Source organism: Hypomesus nipponensis, chromosome 14 (assembly GCF_054491055.1).
Source record: "Hypomesus nipponensis isolate SF chromosome 14, ASM5449105v1, whole genome shotgun sequence".
Classification (NCBI taxonomy): domain Eukaryota; kingdom Metazoa; phylum Chordata; class Actinopteri; order Osmeriformes; family Osmeridae; genus Hypomesus; species Hypomesus nipponensis.
In genome coordinates, this window is record NC_140374.1 from 6,812,286 (window position 1) to 6,837,433 (window position 25,148).

General features: G+C 41.2%; 2 protein-coding genes across 9 annotated transcripts in view; one reads left to right on the forward strand and one right to left on the reverse strand.

Moving 5' to 3' along the window:
* LOC146258444 (inositol hexakisphosphate and diphosphoinositol-pentakisphosphate kinase 1-like) overlaps positions 1–1,451 on the forward strand; it is a 31,925-nt gene extending 30,474 nt beyond the window's left edge. For all 8 annotated transcript variants that reach the window (XM_084671530.1, XM_084671532.1, XM_084671529.1 and 5 more), the window contains one exon: positions 97–1,451. In XM_084671530.1, the coding sequence (XP_084527656.1) occupies positions 97–191 (95 nt within the window). In that variant the 3' untranslated portion in view covers positions 192–1,451. The remainder of the gene's footprint in view (positions 1–96) is intronic.
* A 1,764-nt stretch (positions 1,452–3,215) lies between these two features.
* Positions 3,216–25,148, reverse strand: part of map1ab (microtubule-associated protein 1Ab) — a 63,696-nt gene continuing 41,763 nt past the window's right edge. The window contains exons 3-7 of the mRNA XM_084672125.1: positions 18,828–18,910; positions 18,460–18,597; positions 8,528–18,287; positions 8,147–8,379; positions 3,216–7,782 (exon numbers count right to left, since the gene is read on the reverse strand). Of these exons, the coding sequence (XP_084528251.1) occupies positions 7,627–7,782; positions 8,147–8,379; positions 8,528–18,287; positions 18,460–18,597; positions 18,828–18,910 (10,370 nt within the window). The 3' untranslated portion in view covers positions 3,216–7,626. The remainder of the gene's footprint in view (positions 7,783–8,146; positions 8,380–8,527; positions 18,288–18,459; positions 18,598–18,827; positions 18,911–25,148) is intronic.

The window sequence follows — 25,148 nt, forward strand, 5'->3', positions numbered from 1 at the left end:
TACATACATACATACATACTTACTTACTTACTTACTTACATACATACATACAATCTAATTCTTTATTTCTGTGTGTTTGTGTGCGCTTGTGAGAAGACAGAAGTGGTCCATCCATTACAGTGTCAAGTGCAGGTCCCTCCTCTCCCAACACAGTGATCAACCCAGCCGTGCAGTTCAGCTTCAGTGATTAGAGACTTACCTGTTCCACTTCTTTTCAAGGAACCTATGGATTCACTAGGACTACATAAGATCCATCCATACATCCATACAGTGTGCCTTTCTACACCATAGTGAGTGCCTTATCAACTACAATCAGCTTTTGCACTGGATCTGGAAGGCCATGTCAATGGACAAAAACGACTTAAAGCAACAGCACCCTCCCCTCATTGTGCTGGCTGTCCAATCAACATGCAATCCATGTTGATTGACTGCTACGGGAGCACATCGTCTCAGGACCGGATGACACGGCCTTGATGTTCTTTATTCAGACTGTGAATGGTGAAAAGGAAGGGAGACAAGAGTGCTTCTCATGCCAAAAATCTGTTGGATGGAACCATACACACAATAGGCTACTGTTTATGTAAAATGGAATACAATGATTAGTGAAATACTTGAGCCAGCTGATCAATCACATTGTGTTAATATTGCGATAAACTATTCTTTTGACAGCGCTGGTCTTGATTAACCTTATTTGATGTGATTTGGAGGGGAAGGAGCTTGGAAGTGCATTACATACAAATGGGTTTGGTAGACCACAAAAGTTGCACAAAGGGGATCTGGTACAATCTATCATTTATATCATGTTTGGTCTCCAAAGCATTTGATCTGCAGTTTGTTAGTACAACTGTGTTTTTATATGATGTGTGTCACACTCATAATGTATTTCAATATACTTCAACTGCCAAATATCCAAGCAAAGGAGGTGCCTCAACAGTCAGTGCTGGTACGTATTTTCACAATTTAAAGGGAAATCCAAGACTGCATTTTTGTGCTACCTCAGTTAATTCTGAGTACTCTAACTTGTGTAAAATGTCTAATATCTGCTGTCATGTCAAGGTTTGGATGTGATTTTAACGTGCAATGTAAATGATAATATATCAAAGGTTTAAGAAATATGGCATGTCCTTGGTGTAATATGACTGTAATAACCTTTTTTATTTGGTTGAGGAGTTTTTTGGGGAGATTGCAGTATATTTCTTTTGCACAATTCTCAAAATTATTCAAAACAAAATCAGATGCTTTTTTTTAAATTATTTTTTAGTCTGTCTCATTCACAAGGCTCTGGCCAGAGACTTCTCCACTGTATGTACTGTATGGGTTGCTGTTGAACAAACCCTTTGATTTTCAATTCATAGATATTGTTAATTTAATACTTTTTATTTCTAGATGTATGTAATAAGTTGAGGGTTGTATTTATGTAATTTAAGGTGGTATTAAATGTCAACAAAAGATTTGACTTGAGTAGTGTTGTCTTTGTAGCCTCTGCTGCTGAAGATAAACACCAACGTTGTTTTGTTCTTTCTAAAAGGAAAATTGCTTCCTTGGTGATTGTAGGATACATTAAGCTCAGGCAATATACTGGCGCTAAATGTAAAAATCTATTTGAACTAGTCTATGAATTGTGTGTGTGTGTGTGTGTACAAGGTGTCCTGTTCCATGTCAGGTCTAGACAGGTCGGATTTGTGTTAATGGTCCATATCAAGGTGAGGTCTAGACAAATGGAGGTTGTGTTAGCTGTCTGACAGCTGAACACCTGAGTCACTGCTCTGGCTGCAACTCCTCTCAGTCTCCACCCCTCACTCCCTCCCCCACTCTCTCTCCCTCTCTTCCCCCCCCCCACCCATTCCCTCTCTCTCTCTCCCTATCTCACTCCCACTCCCTCTCTCACCCCCTCTCATTCCCTTTCACTCTCCTTCTCTCTACCTTGTTTCCCTCCCATTCTCCTTCTCCCCCTCTTTCCCCTCTCCCCCATCTCTCTCCTCTACCTCTCTTCATGCCCCTAGAACAATAATGATGACTCATGCATCCTCTCCTGCTTCAACATGTTTCCATGGTTACAGTCTCCCCTCTGTCCGTAATTGACTTTTCCTTGCAGACGGTGGCTGAATGGAATTAAGCTTTGCCTTACAAAGAACAAGAACTGTGAATCTGCCGACTCATAGGGTGCCAAACGCTGACGTCATTCTGCCCCATTGTTGGTTACACACACACACACATTCACCCATACCCTTTTCTCTCACTACTTCACATATGAACTGCTCTCTCTGTCTCATGCTTACTGACACACCACACACATACACACAATAAAATCCTTGGTTTGTACTTACACTTTCACTTACTCAGTAGCTCACAGCTAGAGGGACTGTAACTTATGCAAGCTCTCCAAAGCTGTTCCCCACACAAATGCCAGACATTATTTCCCTTCAGTATCTCTGTACTGAAAATCACCATGATGTTGGGTGCCTCAAGGCTCTTTAATATGTATATACACTACTGTATGCAACCAGCACTCAAGAAATTGTTAAAGATACAGCTTAAGAGATGCAACTCGTGATCAGAGCATAATTTTACTTTGTATAGTATCAATAAGTATTTTAGTCCCCAAAAGGTCCCTCGAGTGGCTTGTACTGTAGTAACTTTCAGCACAGGGTGAGATGGATGCATGTCTCTATGATCCACTGACTGATAGGTCATTGATTTGGGCTTCAGACGAGCAGCCATCAGTGTCTAATCAGATATTTGGAGCCACCTCCGCACCCCAATCTCTTCCTTTTTTAAATGAGTCTCCATGGCAACCCTTGTTGTGTGAAAGGCGGGGGTGAGGTGGAGCATTTTAAGGCTTTTTCTTCATTGGTTTGGGATATGTGGGTCCAGTCATCCAACTGCAGAGAGAGGGAGAGCATGATGGTACTCCAGTGCATGCAAGGGTACTGAGACTGCTACTGGATCAGGATCATATACTGTGTCTCTCCATTTCTGCATGTTATAGTGTGTGTGGGTGGGTGTGTGTGTGAGAGAGAAAGAAAGAGAGAGAGAGAACATAGAATGTGGGTGAAGAGTAGAAACCTAAATCTCTTTACATCCATTTATCATGACAGAATTCAAACTATGCAAGTCAATCAGCAACTCCTATGCCAACTACATGCAAACACACATACACACACACTTGTAATTCACCAAGACGGTCAAAAGATTCGACTGAGTCAAGTCAGGTTCTGATTTCAATAAATGTACTTTTTATTGTTGATCACCAGGCCGTTTCCCTTTACAATAAATCTGCAGTATTTCTAGTTTTGTATGATTAGATTTAAAGAGAGAGTAAGAGACTGAATATTGCACTGAAGAATAACAACCAAGAGTAATACAGCAGCAAAGAAACAAACTACAGCAGTAAAGCATCTTCTTAACATACCATAGGGCAAACAGTGAAGCACAGCCCAAAACGTATATATGCCATCTCAGTACCAGTAGACAATTACCTTTTTTCAAATTTAAATGTACCTTTTAAAATAGCAATTAGTTTATATTTTTTGTATTTCCTAAGTTAAACAATTACATTCAGGATTATAACTAAATAAATAATCACATGCAGAGGAGATTAGATGGATTGGTAATGATTTATGTGTAAATTATCTCATCCTTTAATGGCAAGTGACAGGAGAATGGAACTGAAAGATGATTTATATTAATCTGTATATAGTCATCATTGTCATTGTAGTTCTCTTTATTCAAGGCTTAGGGCTTCATAGTTGATAATCTGATCAAATGAAAAATGTATCACAAGAATCATCATAATCATATTTTCTATTTAGATTTGTTTGTTTTTGTTAAGGTGTATTTACATATTTGTGTACAGTACATCAATGTACATGTACATTTCTTAGATTTTAGATGTCTGTGTTTCAAGTCATATTCAGGAAAAGAAAAAGTTCCAGCTGCAGTTAGTACTTTTTCTGTGTTACTGTTTGTTTGTATTGGACTCCCAACTCTGAAAGTTGGAAAGTCACGGTTTGTTCCATCTCATTACAGAACTGTGCATAAACCTACTACAACTGCAGTCAAGATATACTGTACTGCAACTCCACCAAAAGGCCATACTATCCTTCTCCATGGGTTACATAAATGTCCTCTCTGACATAGTTATAGTACATTTGTGTAAATGGATGTTTGGAAGTCCCAGCAGCATCTATAGTACCAACTCTACATTCAAAAACAATAATTATCTCATTAGTGCATTATGCCTTTTTTTTTTTTTTTGTCATAGATTTTGTATTGAACATTCACAGCGATCTACCAAGGCCCCAGAGTGTTTGCTCCTAAGGCCAGGTAATGGGAGTCAAGACACCAATATACCCCTCAACTCTAAACATACTGAAAGGGCTACTGTTTACATCAAATAACACATTCAGAAAACCCATTTATTGATGATACAAGAGCCTGTCCATATTGATCATGTGAAAGGTTAGAGGATGTTGTTCGATATAAGCAGTTTTTAAACCCATTGTTAGTGAAATATTTTAATATTCAAGGCCATTATTTTGAAGCTCTGTTGTCCAACCCTCTTAGCCCTATGTGGAAAGTCCTTAATGGGATTTTGTACCGTACAGCCCTCAACTGGGGTAAACTTGTGCATACCTCGCTATTTAATACACAGCTTGCATCTGAAGTTCCCAGTGAATGAACTCCCACCTGTGTAAAAGCTATCCTAACCTTCCAATGCCTGCCTGTGCAGTATTCAACATGACATGCATATTAAGATTTACACAGTGCATAACAATTTAAAAGTAAGAGACATTGGCTATTATGTTACTGAAAGAAAAACATTCAATCCATTGAATCCAAGCTGTGTCAGTAGTTTGTATATCTTAGTTGCTTATGTAGTCTTAATGTAGATAGGCCTATGAGTGGACCTGGGGCTCTGTAGCAGCTTACAATATTTCAGTATTTTGCCTAAGTTCAACAAAAGGACAAATTGGCACTAGTTGTTAGCTAGTACAAGAGGACCATAGTGTTATGTCTCAGGCTAAAAGGGTTTTCTTAAATATAGATTGAGGACTCAGGTCTTCTGTTTGTCTCTCTGTCCACAGAGCCTGTATGAGTCAGACACAAGTCCAAATATCCCTATCTGCCCAATCTAGCCCACTCTGGCCAAATTAATACCCAAACACTCAATGTTGATAACATTTGCAAACCACAAGACTAAAAACATTAACGTTAAATGTTTTTCAAAGACATAATTGATCACTTTCTTTTTCATAAATGCCACAAAACGGAAAAATGTAAACACAAAAACAATCATGTTGGGTTGGTTCTCTATCTAACAAAATTATCGAACATCGAATTCTGGTATGGTACACACTTTTTAACAGAAATTTAGTTGTAAATCGATAGGAACTATATAATTCTGCAAACCACTCTTGAAGCTCAATATTGAGTCAAAAGCCGTTTCAAACACAATGCACAGTGCAGTGCAACAAATCAGAAAGACACTTTTTCAAGAAAATAAACTAAAATATTATGATCACATGCTAACAAAGCATTCAAACCTAATTGTGGTGTTCTTTCAACACGTCTTTTTAACGCAATCACAAATACATTACTGTCCACAACTACGCGTAATACCACTTCCAGAATTCTTGTTCATTTCAGTAATATAGTATTGAAATACTTTTTGTTATGTATTTAGTGCATTCTCTAGGTACCATCTCTGAATTTAAATATTTAAATAATACCATAATAAATTATTTCTTATTATTAATAAAGAATATTACCAATACTGTCTCACTCTCACTTGAAACCCTGTCCCATCCCTGAGCCTCTCCTTTTCATCCACTTATTAGTGCATTCCTGCTTTATAAAATACCTTGCTTGATAATGTTATTGACTGAATTGCTAGAGTAGGGGATGGATACCAACATGCAGATGATCAACAATCTACACATTATGTACTCATCCAATAATTTTCCAATTTTGTGTGTTCGGGTTCATGGATGTAAGGCTAACAAGACAAATGTGTTTGTCCACTATTCTAAAGCAGTTTATTATTCATCAATAAATTCACTTTGTTTTTCATACCACATCTAAAAGGCACATGAGAACAACACACCTCCTTCAAGTTTCTGGAGAAATAACCTAAACTCCCATTTCATCTGCACAAAACCAAATCTCACAAGCAAAGCCACTATTGCTACAGCTGTCTTTTTCCATCAATCATTCATTGTTTTTAAAGACAGAGTTAGGCCTATGTAATTGGAAAAACTAATTCTTGCATCCATTTATTTCAAATGCATCATCTATGTACTCACAAAATGCATTCACTTCAATCATTTTTCAATTTCTTTCTTTTTCTAATCTTTTTTTCATTTCTAACACAACATCCATATGAATACATATTAATTTGTGTAATTGTTTTTACCCCAATACATACACTCACAAAAACACGATTAATTTATTTTTTAATCTGTTTGATGACATTTTCAAAAAGATCATTACACCCAGCCAAAATGTAATAGTATGGTAAATATCTTCCCTTCCCCTGGCTTCTAATAACATTTACTGAAGCATACACAACCAGACTGTGTCTGAACATCTATACTCCCCACTTGCAGACTGCAAGCACTAAAGCTATGTATCTACACACACCATCAACACTCTAGTTCCTTAAGGATCTAAGCTGTTACGTAGCGTCATGCTGCAGATAAGCTGCCAAGGGAAAGATTTCAGAAATGCTAGATCTTCAAGAAACTTCAGGCATCTTCTAAAACTTCAAAACCCGCTACATGGATTTTTTTTGTACTGGAACAGAAGTATGGTATGTTAGAGTACCCCTTCAGCAAAACATCGTAGTATAAGACTTGTATCTTGCATGAGCAAATCTATAAGTTGAGTTTTTTTGAAGCCTCAAAGAAACAAAGACAAATGCTATCCATCATACATTGAAATTGTGCGTACAATCAAGAGATCAATAATCGAGTAATCTCCAATTTTTTTTTGTTTTACTGTAGATGGTTAGCACTGGTACCTTAGTTGAGTTTTGGCACTTGTTTTGACCCTTTGGATTAGCAATTTGGAGATTTTTCATTCAATTTGTAGGATTTTATTTCTGTTGCATTTAAGACATACAATGTTTGTTATTTTGGTGGTTGTGATTTGGTTGTGAGCAGTTGTTTGGCACACAAACCCAAGCACAGCTATAAAGACTGAGGCATTGTCGAAGATGGCACTTTTTTAGATTGACTGGATGTCCATTTAGGATTAGGGTTCAGCATGGAATCAAAACTGTTGAATAAATGTGTTGTTTAAACTGAAGGCTGCTCTGATCAATAGATGTATTTTTTCATGCAAATTATTCTTCATCAATTAAACAATATTTGAGCAGCGAGCTTCATGAATTCCCTCTATAATAAACACAGATACGGTATTATCTAAACCCTAAATCAATGTATCTTTCTGACATTGGAGTTGAATCCAGTGAGCAAAAATAGGATTACAGCTAATGCAATGGTCTGACAATGAGACTGCAAAATGTTCTTGAGCAGAAAAGGTTGTGAGCGGACACAGAGAATAATATAACAACTCTTTACCTCCAGCGATGCACAGATGAGAATGGAGGAGAAAAAACAGAACTTAGAACTCAATCTTGCAGGCGGGGAATGACTCATCCTGCATGACGACAGTGCTGCTGGATGCCAGGACCATGATGTTAAGGTCCTGCTGTTTTTCGTGGGTCTGTTGGTACCAGTCTCGTGTCACCTCAGTATCATGTGTAGGAATCAGCGTCACCTGAGGGAGACAAGGGGATGATGGGAATGTGAGTCCAATTCAACAATACTGTGCAACAGTAACTGAGCAATCAGTTTTGCAATCACCATGGAATATAGTTCATCATGATGGTTCAGTTATAATGACATATTCACAAAGTCCCATGTTAGATCCAATACATGCCTAAAAACTCAGCGGCCAAAGGAAATGTATTTGTTTCTGCAACATTTAACTCTGACCAAGGTTGTACAAGAAACCTAATCAAGCAGTGTCTTCAGAAAGTACCTTTACAAGTGATTTCTCTCAGTGTTCAGGAAATGTTGTTACATATTGTACAGAATATAACCACAATGAACATACTCAGGGGTGAAAAAATGGAAAGTACCTGTAAATTGGAGCCCCACTGGGCCTTGCCCTCGAGGAGGGCATCCAGGACCCCACGACTGGGCTCTCCACTGCCCGGGTCATTCCCGCTCACCACGTAGTAGGCTGCACGAACTCGCTTGAAGAACTCCTGGTCCACATTCTTGGCACTGCAGTGGTTGGGCACATAGGCCAGGTCCACATAGATAGGTGGCCCAGTGGGGGTGGCAGAACTCATTTTCTGGGAGTTAGAACCTGTGAGAGAACAGAGATGTAAAACAGTAGAACTCTATATGAAAAAATCTAATGACATAAATTAAATCAATTTGAGCTTTCTGAAGTCTCATCCACTCTGATGATCATCTCTTTACTTTAGATATAGATTTTCATTGTCTGTGCTTACCTAAACTGCCTTTGACTCCATTGACCAGTCCTTTCCCTGGGTTGAATATATCACCCCTGGATCCCTGGCCTTCAGACGTCTTGGATAACCTGGAGCTTCTGTCTGTGTCCCTCCTCCTCAGAGAGGCTGATCGGGGTGAGGATTCCTTGGAGGTCTGCTTCACTGGGGTGGAGGACCTCTTACGGGCTGGGGAGACCGACTTGGGCTTGCCTAGGCCCTTTTTTAAGCCCTTGGTGGTCTTATGCTCTTTCTTCAACAGTTTTTCTGTGCTGCTCTGTTCATTGGGAAGAGCCTCTGGGTCTACCATACACACGTCCGGGTGTGGAGGATGAGGCAGGGGATCTTTCATTGGTGCTGGAGGGGGGTCGTGGGATTTTTGAACAGATCTCGGAGAGGGGGGATGGTGACCCACTCCTGTTCCAGAGGCAGATAGTTTGTCCACTGGCAGGTGGTCAGCATCCTCATCTGAATCCAGGTTTCCCTCAGGTGTGATGGATGGACATTCCTCTGTCTCTGGGGGCACGTCCGAGTCGTCCGACTGCGAGGGCAGTGATTCACTGGCTGAAGTAGGCGGTGTCTCCTCCCCAGCTAGTGTCACCCCAAGTCCTATTGATGTAGCGCCAGGAGGCTGGCGTAACACGTCGCTGGCATCTCCTGGATGGCTTTGAACGTGATGTTGCCTGTGCCTGTGGGACCTCCTCTTGACCGAGTGCTGTTCGCGGTCGTCTTCTTCTCCCTCCTGAGAGTGATCACTCTCTCTCTCTTCATCTCCATCATCACTAGAGAGCTGATGAGGACTTGGGTTGATGAAGGATGGAGAGAGTTCTCCTTTGCGGTGCTTATATTCACAAGAGGAGAACCCAGGTGGGGAAAAGGTGGCCTCCATCTGCAGATCTGTGGGGCGGCTGGATACTTCATCTGATCTTCCAGATGCACCTGTGGAATGGGCATGTTCATCTGAAGATGGATGTGTAGAATGGGAATGTTCATCTGAAGCTGGATCAGTAGAATGGGCATGTTCATCTGAAGATTGATGTGTAGAATGGGCAGGGGGTACCCACTGTCCTGCACCATATTCTTCATTTTCATATCCTGGAGGCGGTGTGTTTGGACAACCATCTGGCCTCTGTAGTAGTTCCCAATCTGATATGCTACTCTTCCGCCTCTGCTGGATTTTCTCCTCTTGTTTGTCAACCATTTTCTCATCTGCTTTCTCTTTCCCTTCCTCCTTCTCGTCTCTGTTTTTTTCACTGTCTTTGGAAGTCAGTTCTTTTTTCTCCTCCACTTTCACATCTTTGTCTTTGTTCTCTCCAGACTTCTCTTTCTCCTCAACCTTATCTTTATTTTCTGTATTTTTCTCTTCATTTTCTCTCTGTTCTGGCCCCCTGCTGTCCTCCTTCAAGGCCTCAACCTCTTTCTTCCCTGGCTTTTCAGTATCCTTTTTTATGAACTCAGTTTGAGGCATGTCTATTGAGGAACACGAGGCTGTGTTAGGTCCACTAAGGGAACTCATGCTGACCTCAATAGATGATCCTTCAGTTGACTGTTTTGATGGTGCCCCAACATCAGACTTACATATTGTTGTGGAGGTGGAGGTGACTGTGACAACCTTTGAATCAGCAATTGTCATGCTTTCAATCATGTATGACATTGACGAAACACCCTGTTGTTGCACTGTCACAGTTGATTTTTGACATCCAATACGGCATGGATGAGAGCCTCCTTCTATTTCACATGAGTCAGATTGTTCTTTACTTCCAGCTGACCCCTGAGATTCTTTGTCAGATGAGTCAGCTCTTGTTAATGGAGACACATCAAAGAGTTCCCCTGAAGTGGGTAAGATCTCTGTAGGTTTTATCAGCGGGGAACTCAATGACAATGTGTCTCCCACAGAAGTTGAAATGTTAGTTTCCACAGTCATTTCTAGCTTCTGAAGCGTTTGTGAGGAGTGATCTTTGTCCAGTTTTGGGCTTGACATTTTGATTTCTTGTTCAGTACTATCTTTAGCTGGGGTAGAAAGCACTGGTGAGAAGGGTTTAGTCTCTTCAGACGGACTGAGTGGAGAGTATTTAGTGAGACTTGATGCAGTAGTTGCAGGTGTAAGCCTCTCAGAAATCTCCATGTAGTCATCTTTTGACATCCCCCCAGAGCTTGATAGGGTTGTGTCCATAGCAGACGAGTGTTCATCTTTAAATGAGGAATACTCAAAGGAGGCTCCCTCAGATTCCATCTTAGAGGGAACACTAGACATTGTGATGGAGCTTCCCCCCTCCTCTCCAAACTGATGGCTGGTAGAAAAAGAGGCTGAGGCAGATGAAGAGAAACTGTAAGATGACGAAGAGGAGTGTGATGTTGAAGGTGTAGTAGTGTATACATAAACTGACGAGGCAGTTTCCTCTATTTTCCTACTTGCTAAATTTGGGGCTGCCTGCCTCTCAGCTCCAATGTCTCCCTGACTGTAACATTTGCCTTCTTTGGCATCTGAAGGCTCGGGGATGTCTTTTCTCTCCTCTTTTGACACAGACTGACTTTCCTCACCATAGGACTGTTTAGAACTAAAAGAAAATTCTCCAAATCCAGTCTGCTCTGTGTCGGTGTAGCTGCCAGAAGGGACAGGAGTTGCTTCAGGCTTTGAAGGTGTAGGCAGAGGACTGCTTGTGGTTGCTGATACAGAATCCTCCCCTGCTAGGGAACAGGGTTTAGGTGAGATAGTCTTCACATCATTGTCTTTCTGCTTTGTAACAGGAAGTCTGGAGGTGGTGGCATCATCAGATGTGGATTTGCCCATTTCTTTTTCAGATTGCTCTCTAGCCCCTTTCTCCATATCTACATCACTAGCCTCCTCTTCTTCCTCCTCTTCATTCTCATCATCATCACATTCCTCTCCCTCTACAGGTAGCCTTTTATCTACACTGGCAGGAGTAGCATCTGTCATTGAATGTCCAGCCATTGATTTACTAGAAACTGTGCTGCCTATTTGAGTATCCTCAGACGCAAGGACATTGTCATCAATTTGCTGTCCTGAATGTGAGGCAAGCAGAGAGACTCTCTCACTGACATCCTTTTCTTGAGGTGATGCTTGATGAGGTAAATTGTCCTTTTCCGCTGGTGAGTATCGACCAGATGGAGATCCTTCTCTTTCAGAGTCTGAAGTGTCATCTTTGTCTTTCATGGGCTCTGCTGACACCTTGTCCTTCTCTTTGCTCTTCTCTGTGGTCTCCTTCTCAGGGATATCTTCAAAAGGCATAGCAGTATCTAAGGTTTGGACAGCAAGGTTGGATTGACTCCATGACATTTCCTTGGTGCTAAAGTAGTCTGATTTGCACTCTTCCACTTTGGCAGGTTCTGCAGCCATATCTTTCCCTCCAGTAGATGTGTGAGGGGGTGAACCAGCGCCATCCTTTGTTTTATCCAAATCTGTCTCAGCTTTCTCAGGTTTATCCTCTTTAAGAGTGGATGTATATGAACATGGCTCAGCTGCTGTGTTACATTTATTGTCTTGAGTCTCTGTCCTCTCTGTATAAGGTGTGTCTGGTCTTCCCTCTCTTTCACTTTCCTCTTCTTGACCTTTCTCTTTGTCTTTGTATGCAGCGGAAGCACTTTGACTATAATGGAGGCCTTTCCCATTCTCTGTTAGAGACACTGGGCTGTAATCAACTCTGCTGAAAGACAATGGTTCTTCTTCGCTCTGCTCCTCTGGGTAGAAAGCAGCTTCTCCAGACTCGGACTGGCTAGCTCTCCTATTGTCATCAACACCAATGTCTGCTGACAGACCAAGATCTACAGAGCTCTCACTATCTGCCTTAGAGTCAGAGTCATGATCTTTGGAGATGGGTTTTTCATATGGTTCATATTTGGATGCACCAGCAGAGGCCTGCTTTTCCTCTTGTAATGTCACACTGACCATCTCCTTCTCTAACATCATTTTGTCAAGACCTTCCACTTTCTCAGGGATGCCGTCTGCTTTTGCAGCTTCAGTCACCATCTCTGGAATCTCCTGAGGATCCTTGTCCAGTAAGAAATATGAACAAGGTTGTGCTAGTCCCGGGGAGGCCACTTCTCTCTCTTTCTCCATTTCACGCTCAGCCTCTTTGCCTGGTTTATCATCCTCTTTTTCAGAAACTTGTATATTCTTTTCTTGCAGATATATTGGTGTGCTTGTAATCACAGGAGGCAGCGATGTATCTAGTTGAGATGGTTCCTCATTGCTAGCTTGGCTATCTGTGCTTGTAAGTGTTGAACTCAAAGCCTGAGTGTCGGTACTTGATAAAGCTGATAAAATCGTTTTTTCTGTAGTTATGGCGTCTGAGTCTGTTTCTACCTTTGAAGTCACAGAGACAGACTCCTCTTTAGAAGTAAACAACCCAGATGTTTGTTCTTCTTTAGAGATGGATATGTCTGTTTTGAGCTCTGGTGAGGAAAGAGGTGCTGACATGGTCTCAGTTTTCTTAACATCCTCATCTGGTTCAGAGAGGACTCCACATTGCTCTTTGCTCTGCTCTTTGATATCTTCATCAATAGATGGTGCCTGTGTTGTTATTGAAGGTACTGATCCAGTGGTCTTGTCTGAGGTGAATTCTTTCAATTCCTCACCAAAGGCCTTTTGTGAAGATATAATAAATAGCAGGTCTGAGGAGGCATCATGGTCAGCTTTTTTCGGTTCTACGGATAGGGGTCTAGCACCCATGAGAATGTCTTCCTCCTCTTCTTCCTCCCTATCTTCATCTGAGGACTGAACCTGGAACGTAGATGTGAGATCTGAACTTGATGCACCTGGTGTTGCAAGCATTGTTTGTTGTTTTGTGGCCTTCTCTTGCAACTCCTCATTCTCCCATTTTTCTTCTTTGATGGCTTCACCCTCATATAAATCATTCTTTTCTTTCTCAGTGTCCTCAAATTTGCACACATCAGCCATTTGTACATTAACCTTCTCCTTTCCTGTTTTGTCATCTTTGATGTCATCCTTATCCCATTCTTGCTCTCTTTTCTCATCTTTGTTATCTTCAAATTCAACTTCCTTTTCTTCCTCTTTTTCCATTTTCTGTTCTTTGCTAACCTCAGCCACATGAGTGTCATCTTTTTCTTTGTCTTTCTCCATCATCTCCTCTTGACTGACTTTATCTGTCTTTTCTTTACCTTCCTTGTGCACTTTGTCAATATCACACATATCTTCTTCCTCTCTTTTCTCCACCTTTGTTGGTTCAGCATCAGAAGTGTTTTCTTTCACCAATATTCCTTTGGCATTATTAGCATCACAAGCATCTTCCCTCTCTTTCCCATCTCTTGTAGTGGGTTCAGCTACAGACACATGTTTTTCTATTTTATCTTCTTTCTGGGGTTCAGACCCAAGATGGCCACCTGCTTCCTTGGTGGAATCAGCTAAAGCACCTCCCTCTTTCTCCCTCTTCTCTTCTAGTGTAGCTCCTTCCTCACAAATATCATGTTTAAGTCCTCCCTCCTTCACTTGGAAGGATTCACAAGAGACAATTATTTCTTTATTGTCACTCTGTAGTACCTTTTCTTTCTCTTCCATAATGAATTTAGCATCAGACACATTTTTTTCTTTCTCTTCTTCCTCACTGGGTTTTGTCCCATATGTATATTTCTCCTCATCTTCCTTGGTGGGTTTGACATCAGAAATATGTTTTTCGGCCTCTTTCTCTGTCTTCTTTTCCTTGATGACCTGTTTTACATCAGCTGTGTCATCATGACCATCATCATCACCGTCATCATCATCATCATCATCATCATCATCATCCAGGAAGCGAGTTTCCTTATCATCTAGAAATGTTCTTTTAGGGCTCAATTTAGATTCTTCATCTTCCCCATCACCACTGTGTCCAAGGCCTGCACTCCCCTTGGGAATATCGTCTCTCACAGAACCATTACCTAACTTTGAAGATTCATCTTTCCCTGCAACCAACTCAGAGGCAAGTGGCCTAATCTCTTCTTTTTGCTCACTCTCATCTTTGGAAGAGAACCAAATGTCCTTTTCTTGTTTCTTTGCTGTAGGTTTTTCTTGGGAGTCATCTTTGAGATTTTTATCAAAGGATGGCAGACAATCTGATTTGGGTAGATCTCCTTCAAGGATGTCAACACCGACTGTTTGACTCTTATCTTCTTTTTCGACAAGATCTTTCTTTTCATACTCATAATCTCTTCTGATTGCGAGCTCATCGCTCTTCTCCTGTTCGTGCAGCTCCTGATCAGGAAACCCCTTGGTTTTCTCCTCCACAGGTGACTGTCGAAGAGGGGAGTGGTTTGCACTAGGGGGTCCAGAGTGTGTGGGAGAGGCCATTTTCACAGTGCTATCATCAGGACTGAAGCAACGCTCCTCACCTTCTGAAGTAACTGAGTCTGAGCTGAAAGGCTTTGAAAGAGATACCTGTGGTAAGAGGGGTTTCAAAACAGCTGATGTTGCGATTGTCTCGGGCACCACAGAGGTTTGTATTTCTTCCTCAGACAGCTTTGAATCCTGAATAGGTTTAGATACAGGAGACATAGAACTAGGGAGTTTTTCAGTCCCTTTGTCTTTATCCTGGAACAGATGAGGAGACCCATAGCTCTCTTGGAGTTTCCCAAGTGAAATGTCAATATTGGGAGTTTGGTCATCATCCTCATCTTCCTCTTCTTCCTCTTCCTCATGAGCCTCAGTAACCTTCCCCTCGGTCTTGATTTCAGAAGCAGTATAGTGTACTTCTTCAGAGGGTGAGGACTTGAAACACTTGTCATCCTCTAAGGAAGATGTTGGTGAGATGGTCCCAGCAGAGTGTGGGTAATCTTTGCCATGAGTGACTTCAGTTGGGATTGCCATAGGAACACTGTTTACAGTGTCCAGGAGCAGAGAACTATTGCCAGTTCCCTCAGTCTGAGGTACAGTGACTGATGCTACAGATTGGTCTTCAGCAATTGACGTGGGAAAGGAGGACAGTTTGTCATACTCAGTGATGGATGTTGCTGAAGAAACATGTTCTTCCTCTGCCAACGGAGCAGCAACAATGTTAGTGAACGCAGAAACTACTTGATCCTGTCCACCAATTAAACCTTTAGCAGTCATATCAGATGTAGCTGCTGCTTGCATTTCTCTCATACCATGGATGGCTTCAAAAGAACCTGTCTCATCTGGAACTGAGATGTCGTATGTGCCTACTTCATACTGGAGGTGTGGTATCCTGTCCTCTGCCTCTTCATGAATCTCCTCATCAGAGATGGTCTGCTCTGTTTCTGAGTAGCCTGGAATGGTTTCATCTTGAATATAAGATATGGGTTCAGCAGCAGCTGCTCCTTGAACCATTGATGTGATGCGAACTGTAGCGCCTCCCACATTTGAGAGATACCCCTCTTCATCATCTGATTCCATTTCTTTGGCACCAGCAATCACCTGGGGCAATTTATCTTTTTCTACCTCCTCAGGTTGAACTTTGATCTCTTCATCGGCAATTGCATCTAAGTCCTCAACCTCTTCCAGTTCAGCTTTTTCAATTACATCATCCTCCTCTTCATCCTCCTCCCCCTTTGATGGAATCTGTCTGAACTCTTCTTTTGTTTCTACCTTGGCTGTGAGTTTATCAACTTTCTCCAGTTTGTCCTCTTCATGCTTCCTATCAAGGCCAATGTCTTTAGCTTCCTTCCACTTCGCCTCATCTTCTTCCTCCCCAATACCCATATCCTCTTCCTCCTCCTCCTGCTCCTCAGTCCTTTTTTCCATAGCTTGGTCTTCTTCCTCCTCTTCTTCATCGTCCTCAATAGCAGCTCCCTCATCCTCAAATTTCTCCAGATCTTCTGTTTGTAATTCATCTTCATGCTGTACCCTCTCTTTGTTTTCTGAATCAGCTTCCATTTCTGTTGATGATGCCTCCTTCTCTGATGATGTTGTGCCTGTTGGGCTTTTACAAACTTTGTCTTGTTCTTTCACGTCCTCAAGAGTAGGACTAGATGGAATGCTCTCTTTTGGTAATGACTCTGACGTGGGTTCAACACTTTTTGTTGGCTCTGATAATATTGCAACAACAGCAACTTGTTTCAGCTCCTCAAAATCCTTAGTAAGTTCTTCTGGGGTAGTTGGGACAGATGTGCCTTCAGCTGCCACATCTTCTGTTGGTTCAGGTTGGAGGCTCTCTGCAGCTTGTTCCTCGGGCGTTGACTCAACAGCCTGTCCCTTTGCTGCTTTGACTTTGCTTTTTGAAGTCTTGGGCTTCCCTGAGACTTTAGCCTTGTGCAGGGTCTTTCTGACTTCTGGTGTTAAAGGCTTTAGGTCAGGCTTTGTAATCTTTCTCAGCTCAGGTTTAGATGTATCTTTCTTCTTGTCCTCCTTAGACTTGCCATCTTTTTTCTCTTCTCTTTTAGCTGAGTCATCTTTCTTGATTTTCTTGATCTCTTTCTTTTCTTTGTCTTTCTTTTCATCCATCTTTGTTACCCTTTCTTTGGAATGTTTCTTCAAAGATTTCTCTTTAGATAGTTTCTTCTTCTCTGGCACATCAGTCTTAGATTTGAGTGTTTTGGTAGGTTTCTTTTCCTCTTTTTTCTCTACTTTGTTGTCCAATACAGAGTCACTCTTTGCTTCAGTAGCCACCGATGTATCATCTTGTCCATCCGCATCTTTCTTCGAGGCCTTTGCAGTGGTCTTGGGCGATGACTTGAGACTTTCTTTGCTGTCTGTCCTTTGCTTTAGCTTGGTCTGTTTGATGACAGTGGGAGGAGCCCCTGAGGCTATATCCTTTTGTGTGGCTACTGGATATCTCAAGAAGTCAAGATGCTTCAGTTTCTCCAGTCCTTCCAGGATTTTGTTTTGTGGGGCATTTCCAGGAAAAAGTACTCTGACAATCTTGTCTGTAGGATTGGCAGGAAGCCATACAATTAAAGCTGTCACTGATGTCAGGTAGGGTACAGATATTTCTCCCTCTTTACCATTAGGAAGCACAATGCCTGTTTTGGCTTTGCTGTTTCCCGCCCACTTCTGCATTAGAAACTGCATCTCCTTACTGTCTTTCACAGGGTTGAGAACATACATCTCTAACCTGCCTACTCCCATTTTGTGGAATAGGGTGATAGGCTCAATGGTGTTGCTAACCACACGAAAGAGAGGTTCAGGCTTAATCCCTAGTTTACTAAGGTGCTGCAAGGTGAGGGAGGCCTCCTCTATGCTGCGTTTGACTTTAAGATTTGATTCTGGCATTCGCAGCTTCTCTGGAACATTAAAGAATACCACACCCAGCTCTGGAGAGATCAGGTTCTTCATCCAGTCACTGTAAGTGGTGGAGCCCTGTGACTGTTCCTCCTCCTGCTCTGCTATTTTCCTTTGAAGCAGCCCATTGATGCCTGGGAGATTGTCTGCCCCGATATGGGTCAGTAGAATTGAGTCAATGCGGTCTAAGTGTCTGACCAGCTTCCAGAAGCAAGATTTACGTTCAGACCCGCCATCCACAAGGATATTGAAGCCATTGACAGCAAACAGGGCTGAGTCACCCCTCCCCCCAGGAAAGATGTAACAGCAAGGCTTAGACAGTTTCAGGAAGCCCCCAGAGGTCGGAGGCTCAAGAAGGTCAAACGATGATGGGACATCAACTGTCTCAGAGATGTACTCTGTGAACTCTGTGACACCCTCCATTTTGGGGAGTGCAGGCTCAGGGTTCAGTCTGTACTCCAGGAACTCCTGTAAGTGCTGCCGTTGGCCCTGGGAGCTCCAGCCCACCTCCCCACGACAGAACACGGTAAGTCTTGCACGCTGATCGGGGGATGCTACACCCAGCAAATCTCTGACCTACAAGAGAAAATGAGAAGCACACATACCAAGCTCAGTCTGGTTAATTCCAATTCAATAGTAAACAAAACAAAAAACTGTCTCTTGATCTATCAGTGTTCCTACAAATGTACACTTTGGCAATTCAGTGAACAAAACTGTAAACCATGTGTTTTTTTTACCGACAGCTTACCCCAGGATCAGAAAAGACTTGTGAAAAACTCTGATAGGTAAAAGCCCCACTCTGAAGAAGAAGAGCACCGTGGTCTGAGTTTTGTCCACTCAGGACCAGAAGCTTGTGTCCTGCTGAGTCTGTTATTAGAGTCTTTATCTGGGCAAATGGAGAGACAGGGAAGAGCTCATGTAAAGGTGGAAATTCACATATAACCATCGTTGTTAAAAAGTTTAAAAAGAGAAAATATTTTCTCTATACAGCTGTTTTAAATGTGCCAAAATTGTAAGACACGGTTCAGGTGCAATTTTATGGACATCTTTGAAGCCCTCTTTGACATAGATTGTGGATTTCATTTGATGACATGCAATGTGATTCTCAACACACACCTCTGAAGAAACTGTGTCCTCAGAGGGATTGACTAGGACGACAGTCTCTAGTACATTACTTCTGTGGTGGAGTGTCCTTTGTCCTTCAAGGGGAAACAAGTAAAATAACATGAGTGAAGAAGCCAGACACGTTTTTACCAACATCTTTCATGTGGTTGGTTTGAAGGACTAACATTGGTGCATGTTGGCATCTTAAAGGGAATACAAATGTTGTTGGTCTCTAAGCTGTCTGGCCCAAAGACATCCTGTAAGAGAGCATCCAGAGTTTATCTGTGAAAACCTCTTTGGAGGGATTTGGCAATGTGCACTGTGCTGTATGTGGGGCAGACACTATATAGAGACAGCCCACGGTGCGTCAATGCAAGAACAAAAGTTGGAAAAGGAAATAGGTCACCCATGTCTGCTGCCAGACTATTGAAATGAATGCTGAAGTACCAAACAAGTTATGCTTTTTAGAGTAGACGTAATAAATAAACTACTATTAAACAATGGAATGGATCAATATCCAATGTAAACCATAATAACTTTGTAACATAACATTTGGCTAGTAGTCACACACAGTTGGCAACATGTTATAGCAACATATTATGGCAACATATCCTTTATGCATAAGGATCCATTTTATTAGCAAGCTTTCGATATCTTGCAGTTGATATGCAACTAATGTCTGGGTTGATGGTCGGAACTATGGACAGAGTGCAATGCTATACCTAACACTACAACATCCTATTAAATCACTGCTTTAAAGAGGAAACGATAGACCCTGATGGAGTATTTAACAAACACAATACAGGATATTCAATGCATAATCAAAGGAGTTACTGAAATAGTCAGCATTTCTGTCTTTACTGATGTAAGCTTTAATTCCCTTTTGTTTCAACACCAATACAGACTCTATAAATAGAACAGGCTAATAATATAGGGATCTCTGTGACTCTGCCATCCACTGGGATCTCCCATGCATCCCCTGAGTTTGCAGTGCTGCACCATTACCATCGTCTTCCATGTCAATGTCTGTTTGCTTCAAAATGGTGTTCTCTTAATTTACTAACCATCTGCAAGGTCATGTAGGAATATTTCAAAGATGAAAAGATCAGGATTACCTATCACAATATTATAACCTTCAAGACTCACAATAGACAAAGAAGGTATACTTTTAATTTGTTTAAGTAAACACATTATAAGTTGGAAATCCAAAAGGGTGTTTACAAAATACAGGAACAGGAAAACAAAGTAATCGGTGCAGTGTTATGCAGTGGCATGACAGTTTAAACTGATTGTCATTGGTCAGAGGCCTACAGCAGACTCGGTATAATACTGTATAATCACCTGATAGGTGACATTCCTCTGCATGAAAGCAGTATGAAGTATGAAATGTCACCAAAGATCATGAGCCAGGAGTTGTAATATATGTTCTTATTATATCCCCAAACTGGCAGTAGAAATAAAATAGTTAAATAATATTAAATTGAAGAAAAACAGTAATGCTCCAGTTATGAAGCATAGTGCCACACGCTCTTTGCAAAAAAATTCAGATGCAGATGGAATACAATAAAATGTTTACAGAATCTTTGAATATGTCAGCATTCAAAGCAATCCTTGGCACTGGCTATGGAAATTAATCAACTTATTTGTATCACACTAACCTTTCTTGCTAGTTATTGGTTTAAGAGACGCATTGCAACTAAACTGATGAGGCAAGAAAACTGTTGCAGCAGCACAACTGACCAATGGCCCTGATTCCATCAGTTAATAGCAGAATAACAGCAACAAAAGAGTAAAGGTTTCTGTGTACCATACAACAGTACACAATACCCAGAAAGAGCCCTGTTCACTGGAGCATGCTGGGTAGCAACTGATGAGAGTTTGCCTACTTCAGCAAATCTGTCAACAGGCAGGGGAAGTCTTACAGGGTGGTGCTAAGCTGAAATATATACTTTATTAATTGACCTGTGTTAATGTAGTGGGAAAACATTACAGAATGCACATATTACAACACATCACATACAATTTGATATAAATGTTGACACTTCCATGAATAATTGGATTACATCAAACAACACATAACAAGGTGCAGTCCCTGAGAGACAGCACCTCCCTATGGGCTCCCAATGTGCTTTCTCAGGTCAAATTGCGCAAAGGAGACTGCATCAGCTGCTTTATCCTGGCAACAAGATGACCCCTCGCTGACATTGCAGACTGGTACACTGTGATACTCCAACAACAAAGAGTCTGTCAGTTGCTAGCACTCTCATCTACATGGGTAAGACAAACAAAAATGCAGTGGCACTCCGAATACTGTGAGCATTCCTCATCAAAGCTAGATACTGGCTTTGTTTATCCCACTATGTAAAATATTCACTTAGCAATAATCATGATCATTTATGATTAAAATATTAATGGCTGGCAGTACATCTCACTCCCAAAAGCAGCCTAATTCAAGGTTAAAATGTGATATATATGCAGTCAGTCTTAGAACAAATGGGTTAAATGACATGTAGCACTACTCAGCCTCTTTCTGCTAATTAGCAAAGCAGCTAAATCAACTGTTCTGAAAGTCCATTCTGGAAAATTGTTGCAAATCCTACTCCAATTTCATGTCCAAAGAAGAATGTGAATCCATCCCTTTTGAAATTGGTTTTCCACTAAGCCTTGAAAGAAGAGACACTAGAGGCAATATATTTTCAGATGAAAAACTGAAGGGCAGTAAAAATGTTGACAACAGTCCACCAAAACAAGGAAATGGATAGTAAACAATGTAAAGAGGTCAGCCATTATTTCAAATGACTTCTAGCCATGTTACACAGTATGAGACAATCCTGCAAATCAAACATTTGCTGGTTTAAAGCCGAGGCCTACTTTTATTTTACAGCTTTGCTAGCTCGGCTTTGTTTAAACAGTCCTTTTGAGAAGCAGGATGTTCAGCCAAGTTGCCGTCCTCTTTTTGTTTCTCTGACTTCCTTTTACTGGAATCCCTGAGAGGAGAAACGATCAGATCATGGAAAGTGACATTCCACCAAAGGCACACTGAAAATCCACAGCTTAGAAAGTGAACAAAGACACAACAAATGTGTATTGTGGTTATGTCACCATCCTACAATTGCTGCACCTTTCGAGAAGTACTCTATTTCTTTTTTCCTTCTTCACTTCTGCACCATTTCCTGTCAGCCCGTCTTCAGAATCTCTGAGGTCATCAAGTTTGTTTCTTTAGTTTGCTCAGCAAAAGGCCTGTGTTCTCATAGATCAAACAGGCTCACTGAGGACCTCATTAGCATCTAATTAGCCGGTGTACAAGGGTGAACTAAATTTTGATAAACGTAGAGAAAAAAACAAGCCACAAATGGTTAAAACACAATTAATTCAAGTAAATTCAGTGATTCAAGATCACACTTGACCGATACAAATTGTACTGAGGTTCAAAGTTTAATAGACAACTTTGACTTTAGACCCTTACAGTTTGCCACCAGGGTTTGACAGAAGGACCTCAGGAGCTTTTATTACACACTCACTTGACTTTTCAGAACTCGTAGACTCAAAGGATGAAAGGTCATTTTCTGACAGAACTGCAAGTTGCTCCTCAGTTCTCCACTACCTCTGCTGACCTGCTTGATATAAATACCCACGTCTGAACTCCCAAAATGAGAGCGCACTGTTAAAAGCAGATGAAACAGAGCACTGATCTACAACAGCCCAGCCACTGCACTGCTCCAGATAGCCTGCTCCACATTTAGCATGAGGGAGTGAGAGGAGGTTCAAGGAATTTAAAGATAACTAAAATTGTTAAACTCTCTAGGTCTTTGGAGATGGTGTCAAACTCCTGTGTCATGTTGCACTAAGCTTCACTTCAGCTAAAATTGAGATTACACAACCTATAAACAATTGGTGTTTGGAGGCTTGGAGGTTTTCAGATGCTTAGGTATATCTGTATGAACAGTCATACACTGTATAAGCAGTAACCTGCCATAGTTTTCCACGTGAGGATGACACACTGCAGTGAGTTCTGGACGAGCATGACTTCAGTACTGGGGACAGCTCCTCCCTTAACTTTATACAAGCAATAAATCTGGTACCTGGAAGATCTTACCCTCAAATAAGTGATAAAAGACTGCATCAACCTGCATACAAATTAACTTTATGGTAGCCTGCCAAGATTGCATTCTCTCAAGTACACATAAAATATTAAGAAATAGGGTCCTGTAATGTGACAATACCACAGACGCAGGGACTTTCCAAGAGGCATTCACACAGCAAGGAACTGGTTGGCTTGATAATGCAATATTCTGTTTTCTTCAGTCAGTCCTAACTCGCTCGTATAAGGGATTTGTGTTTTACTGTCTGGTACCAATAAGAACACAGTAGGTATTGAATTTGAACCCAATACTTAAACCTTTTCAAAACAAATCAGAGTATACAATGGTTGAGTGAAGCAGACATCAAAACAGGTTTAAAGTGCTGCTAATCTCATTTCACTAATGTGGCTTCATTCCCATTGAGGACAGACAACTATTATCTAACCTTATTGTGAAGCGGGCTGGAAAATTAAAGATAGTTTGGGGGACCAGGTAATAGAATACATGAAAATGTCATTACCCAGACTTTACACATCAGTCCACTTTAATCTAAACTACAATGTGGTCTACAGTAACACGCAAATCAATGGTTAACGCTGAGACTGTATGTACTGCAGACCTACCCAACTAACCTGTGTCATGTATCATTTCCGCATAAAACAGCCAGTTTTCCAGAACAATGAAGACTTATGCTAGACCAAAAAAGAAACTCAATAACCTGAGAGATTGAGATATTGTAACCTAGTTTTTGACTATAAGCTATTAATCCAAAATACAAATTGTGATTACCAAAACCATTTTTGAATCACTCAATTCATTTAATGAAGAGAAAAGACACATTTAACTGCTTATTTGGACTGTATACTGAGTAAAAATGTATCTTAGACTTGATCATTCTAATGTCTCTACCACATCATACTGAACAATCCACATCTTGACACCTTGCCCCTAACAGGAAGCCAATGTCCTAGTTCTTGGTACTAATCCTAGTCCTGTGATTTGGCAACACTCAATGATTCTCCGGCTAAGCCATTTAAAGCCCCAATGTTAATCGCAGCTGGTCAGAACAATCTCAGGCCTCTACCTGTGAGTGGGTGTAGCCAGTCTAGACCACAACATACAGCTCTGGAAAATAAATTAAGAGACACTGCACCTTTTTCTTCCCTTTCCAAAAATGTTGAGAAGGAACATTTTGATTGAGGAACAGAAGGGTTCAATTTAAGACGTCACTGCAAGTTGAACCCTTCTGTTCTTCACTTAAAACGTTCCTTATCAAATTATTAGAAAATAAAAGAAAAAGGTGCAGGTTTTTCTTAATTATTTCCAGATTTTTTTGCCAAAGGACCACAATGAGAGACACCCCCTGGTTTTTAAAGGAGCCCCTGCAAGTGGCCAACCAATCAATTGAAAAAGTAATTAAGAGTGATGGGCTGCGTCACTGTCAGCTGGGGAGTTCGCTCCCCCCATCCTTGTTGTCTTCAAAGACTGCATTACACATATCATAATGTAACAGCACACAAATGATACCACGCAATAGTCACCGCAAACAATATGAAATCATCACAATGGAAATAACCACAGCAAACAAAAACATCTCAAATGATAATCAAACCCAACTAGGATTTACTACAGAAATAGCAGACAACATAGGCTGACCAACTGGCATCTGTGACATATACCATGCAGGGGGCAACATCTTAGAGTCTTAGAGAGTTACTATAGAATTTTCTACCTTAGGTCTTGACTTGTTTTGTTATACAAAGTAATGAAGACTGCAATTAGTAGACTGTCGGTCCAGAAGAGGATGTAATGAGTTTGCTTGTCCAGTAATCCTAAACCTATAACAAGGACACGGTGCCTAGTAACTGTACCAAAGGATATCCCGCGTCACCTTGACTGATATATGAGCATAGACAAAGAAGAGGCCAGAACAAGACATGGCAGTGATGATGAAAAGCAGAGATGATAGTGATTAAACCAGACGCCAATAAAAGGAATGAAGAAAGGAGAAGGAAGAAATACAAAAAAAAGATAGGTAGGAAAGGAGAGGCAGATAAAGATCGAGAAATAGAAAGAGAGAAAGAGGGAGATCAGACAGAAAGGCAGAGAAAAAGAAAGAAAGAATAAAAGAGGACTGAGGCAGCATAGACATCAAGGAGCCTTGCGCGGTTTAAATCAAGACAGCCTGAGAACAGCCAGCGTGGGACATTGGCTCTGTACCACTCTGTCTAGGAGCCTTAAAGAAAAGCTG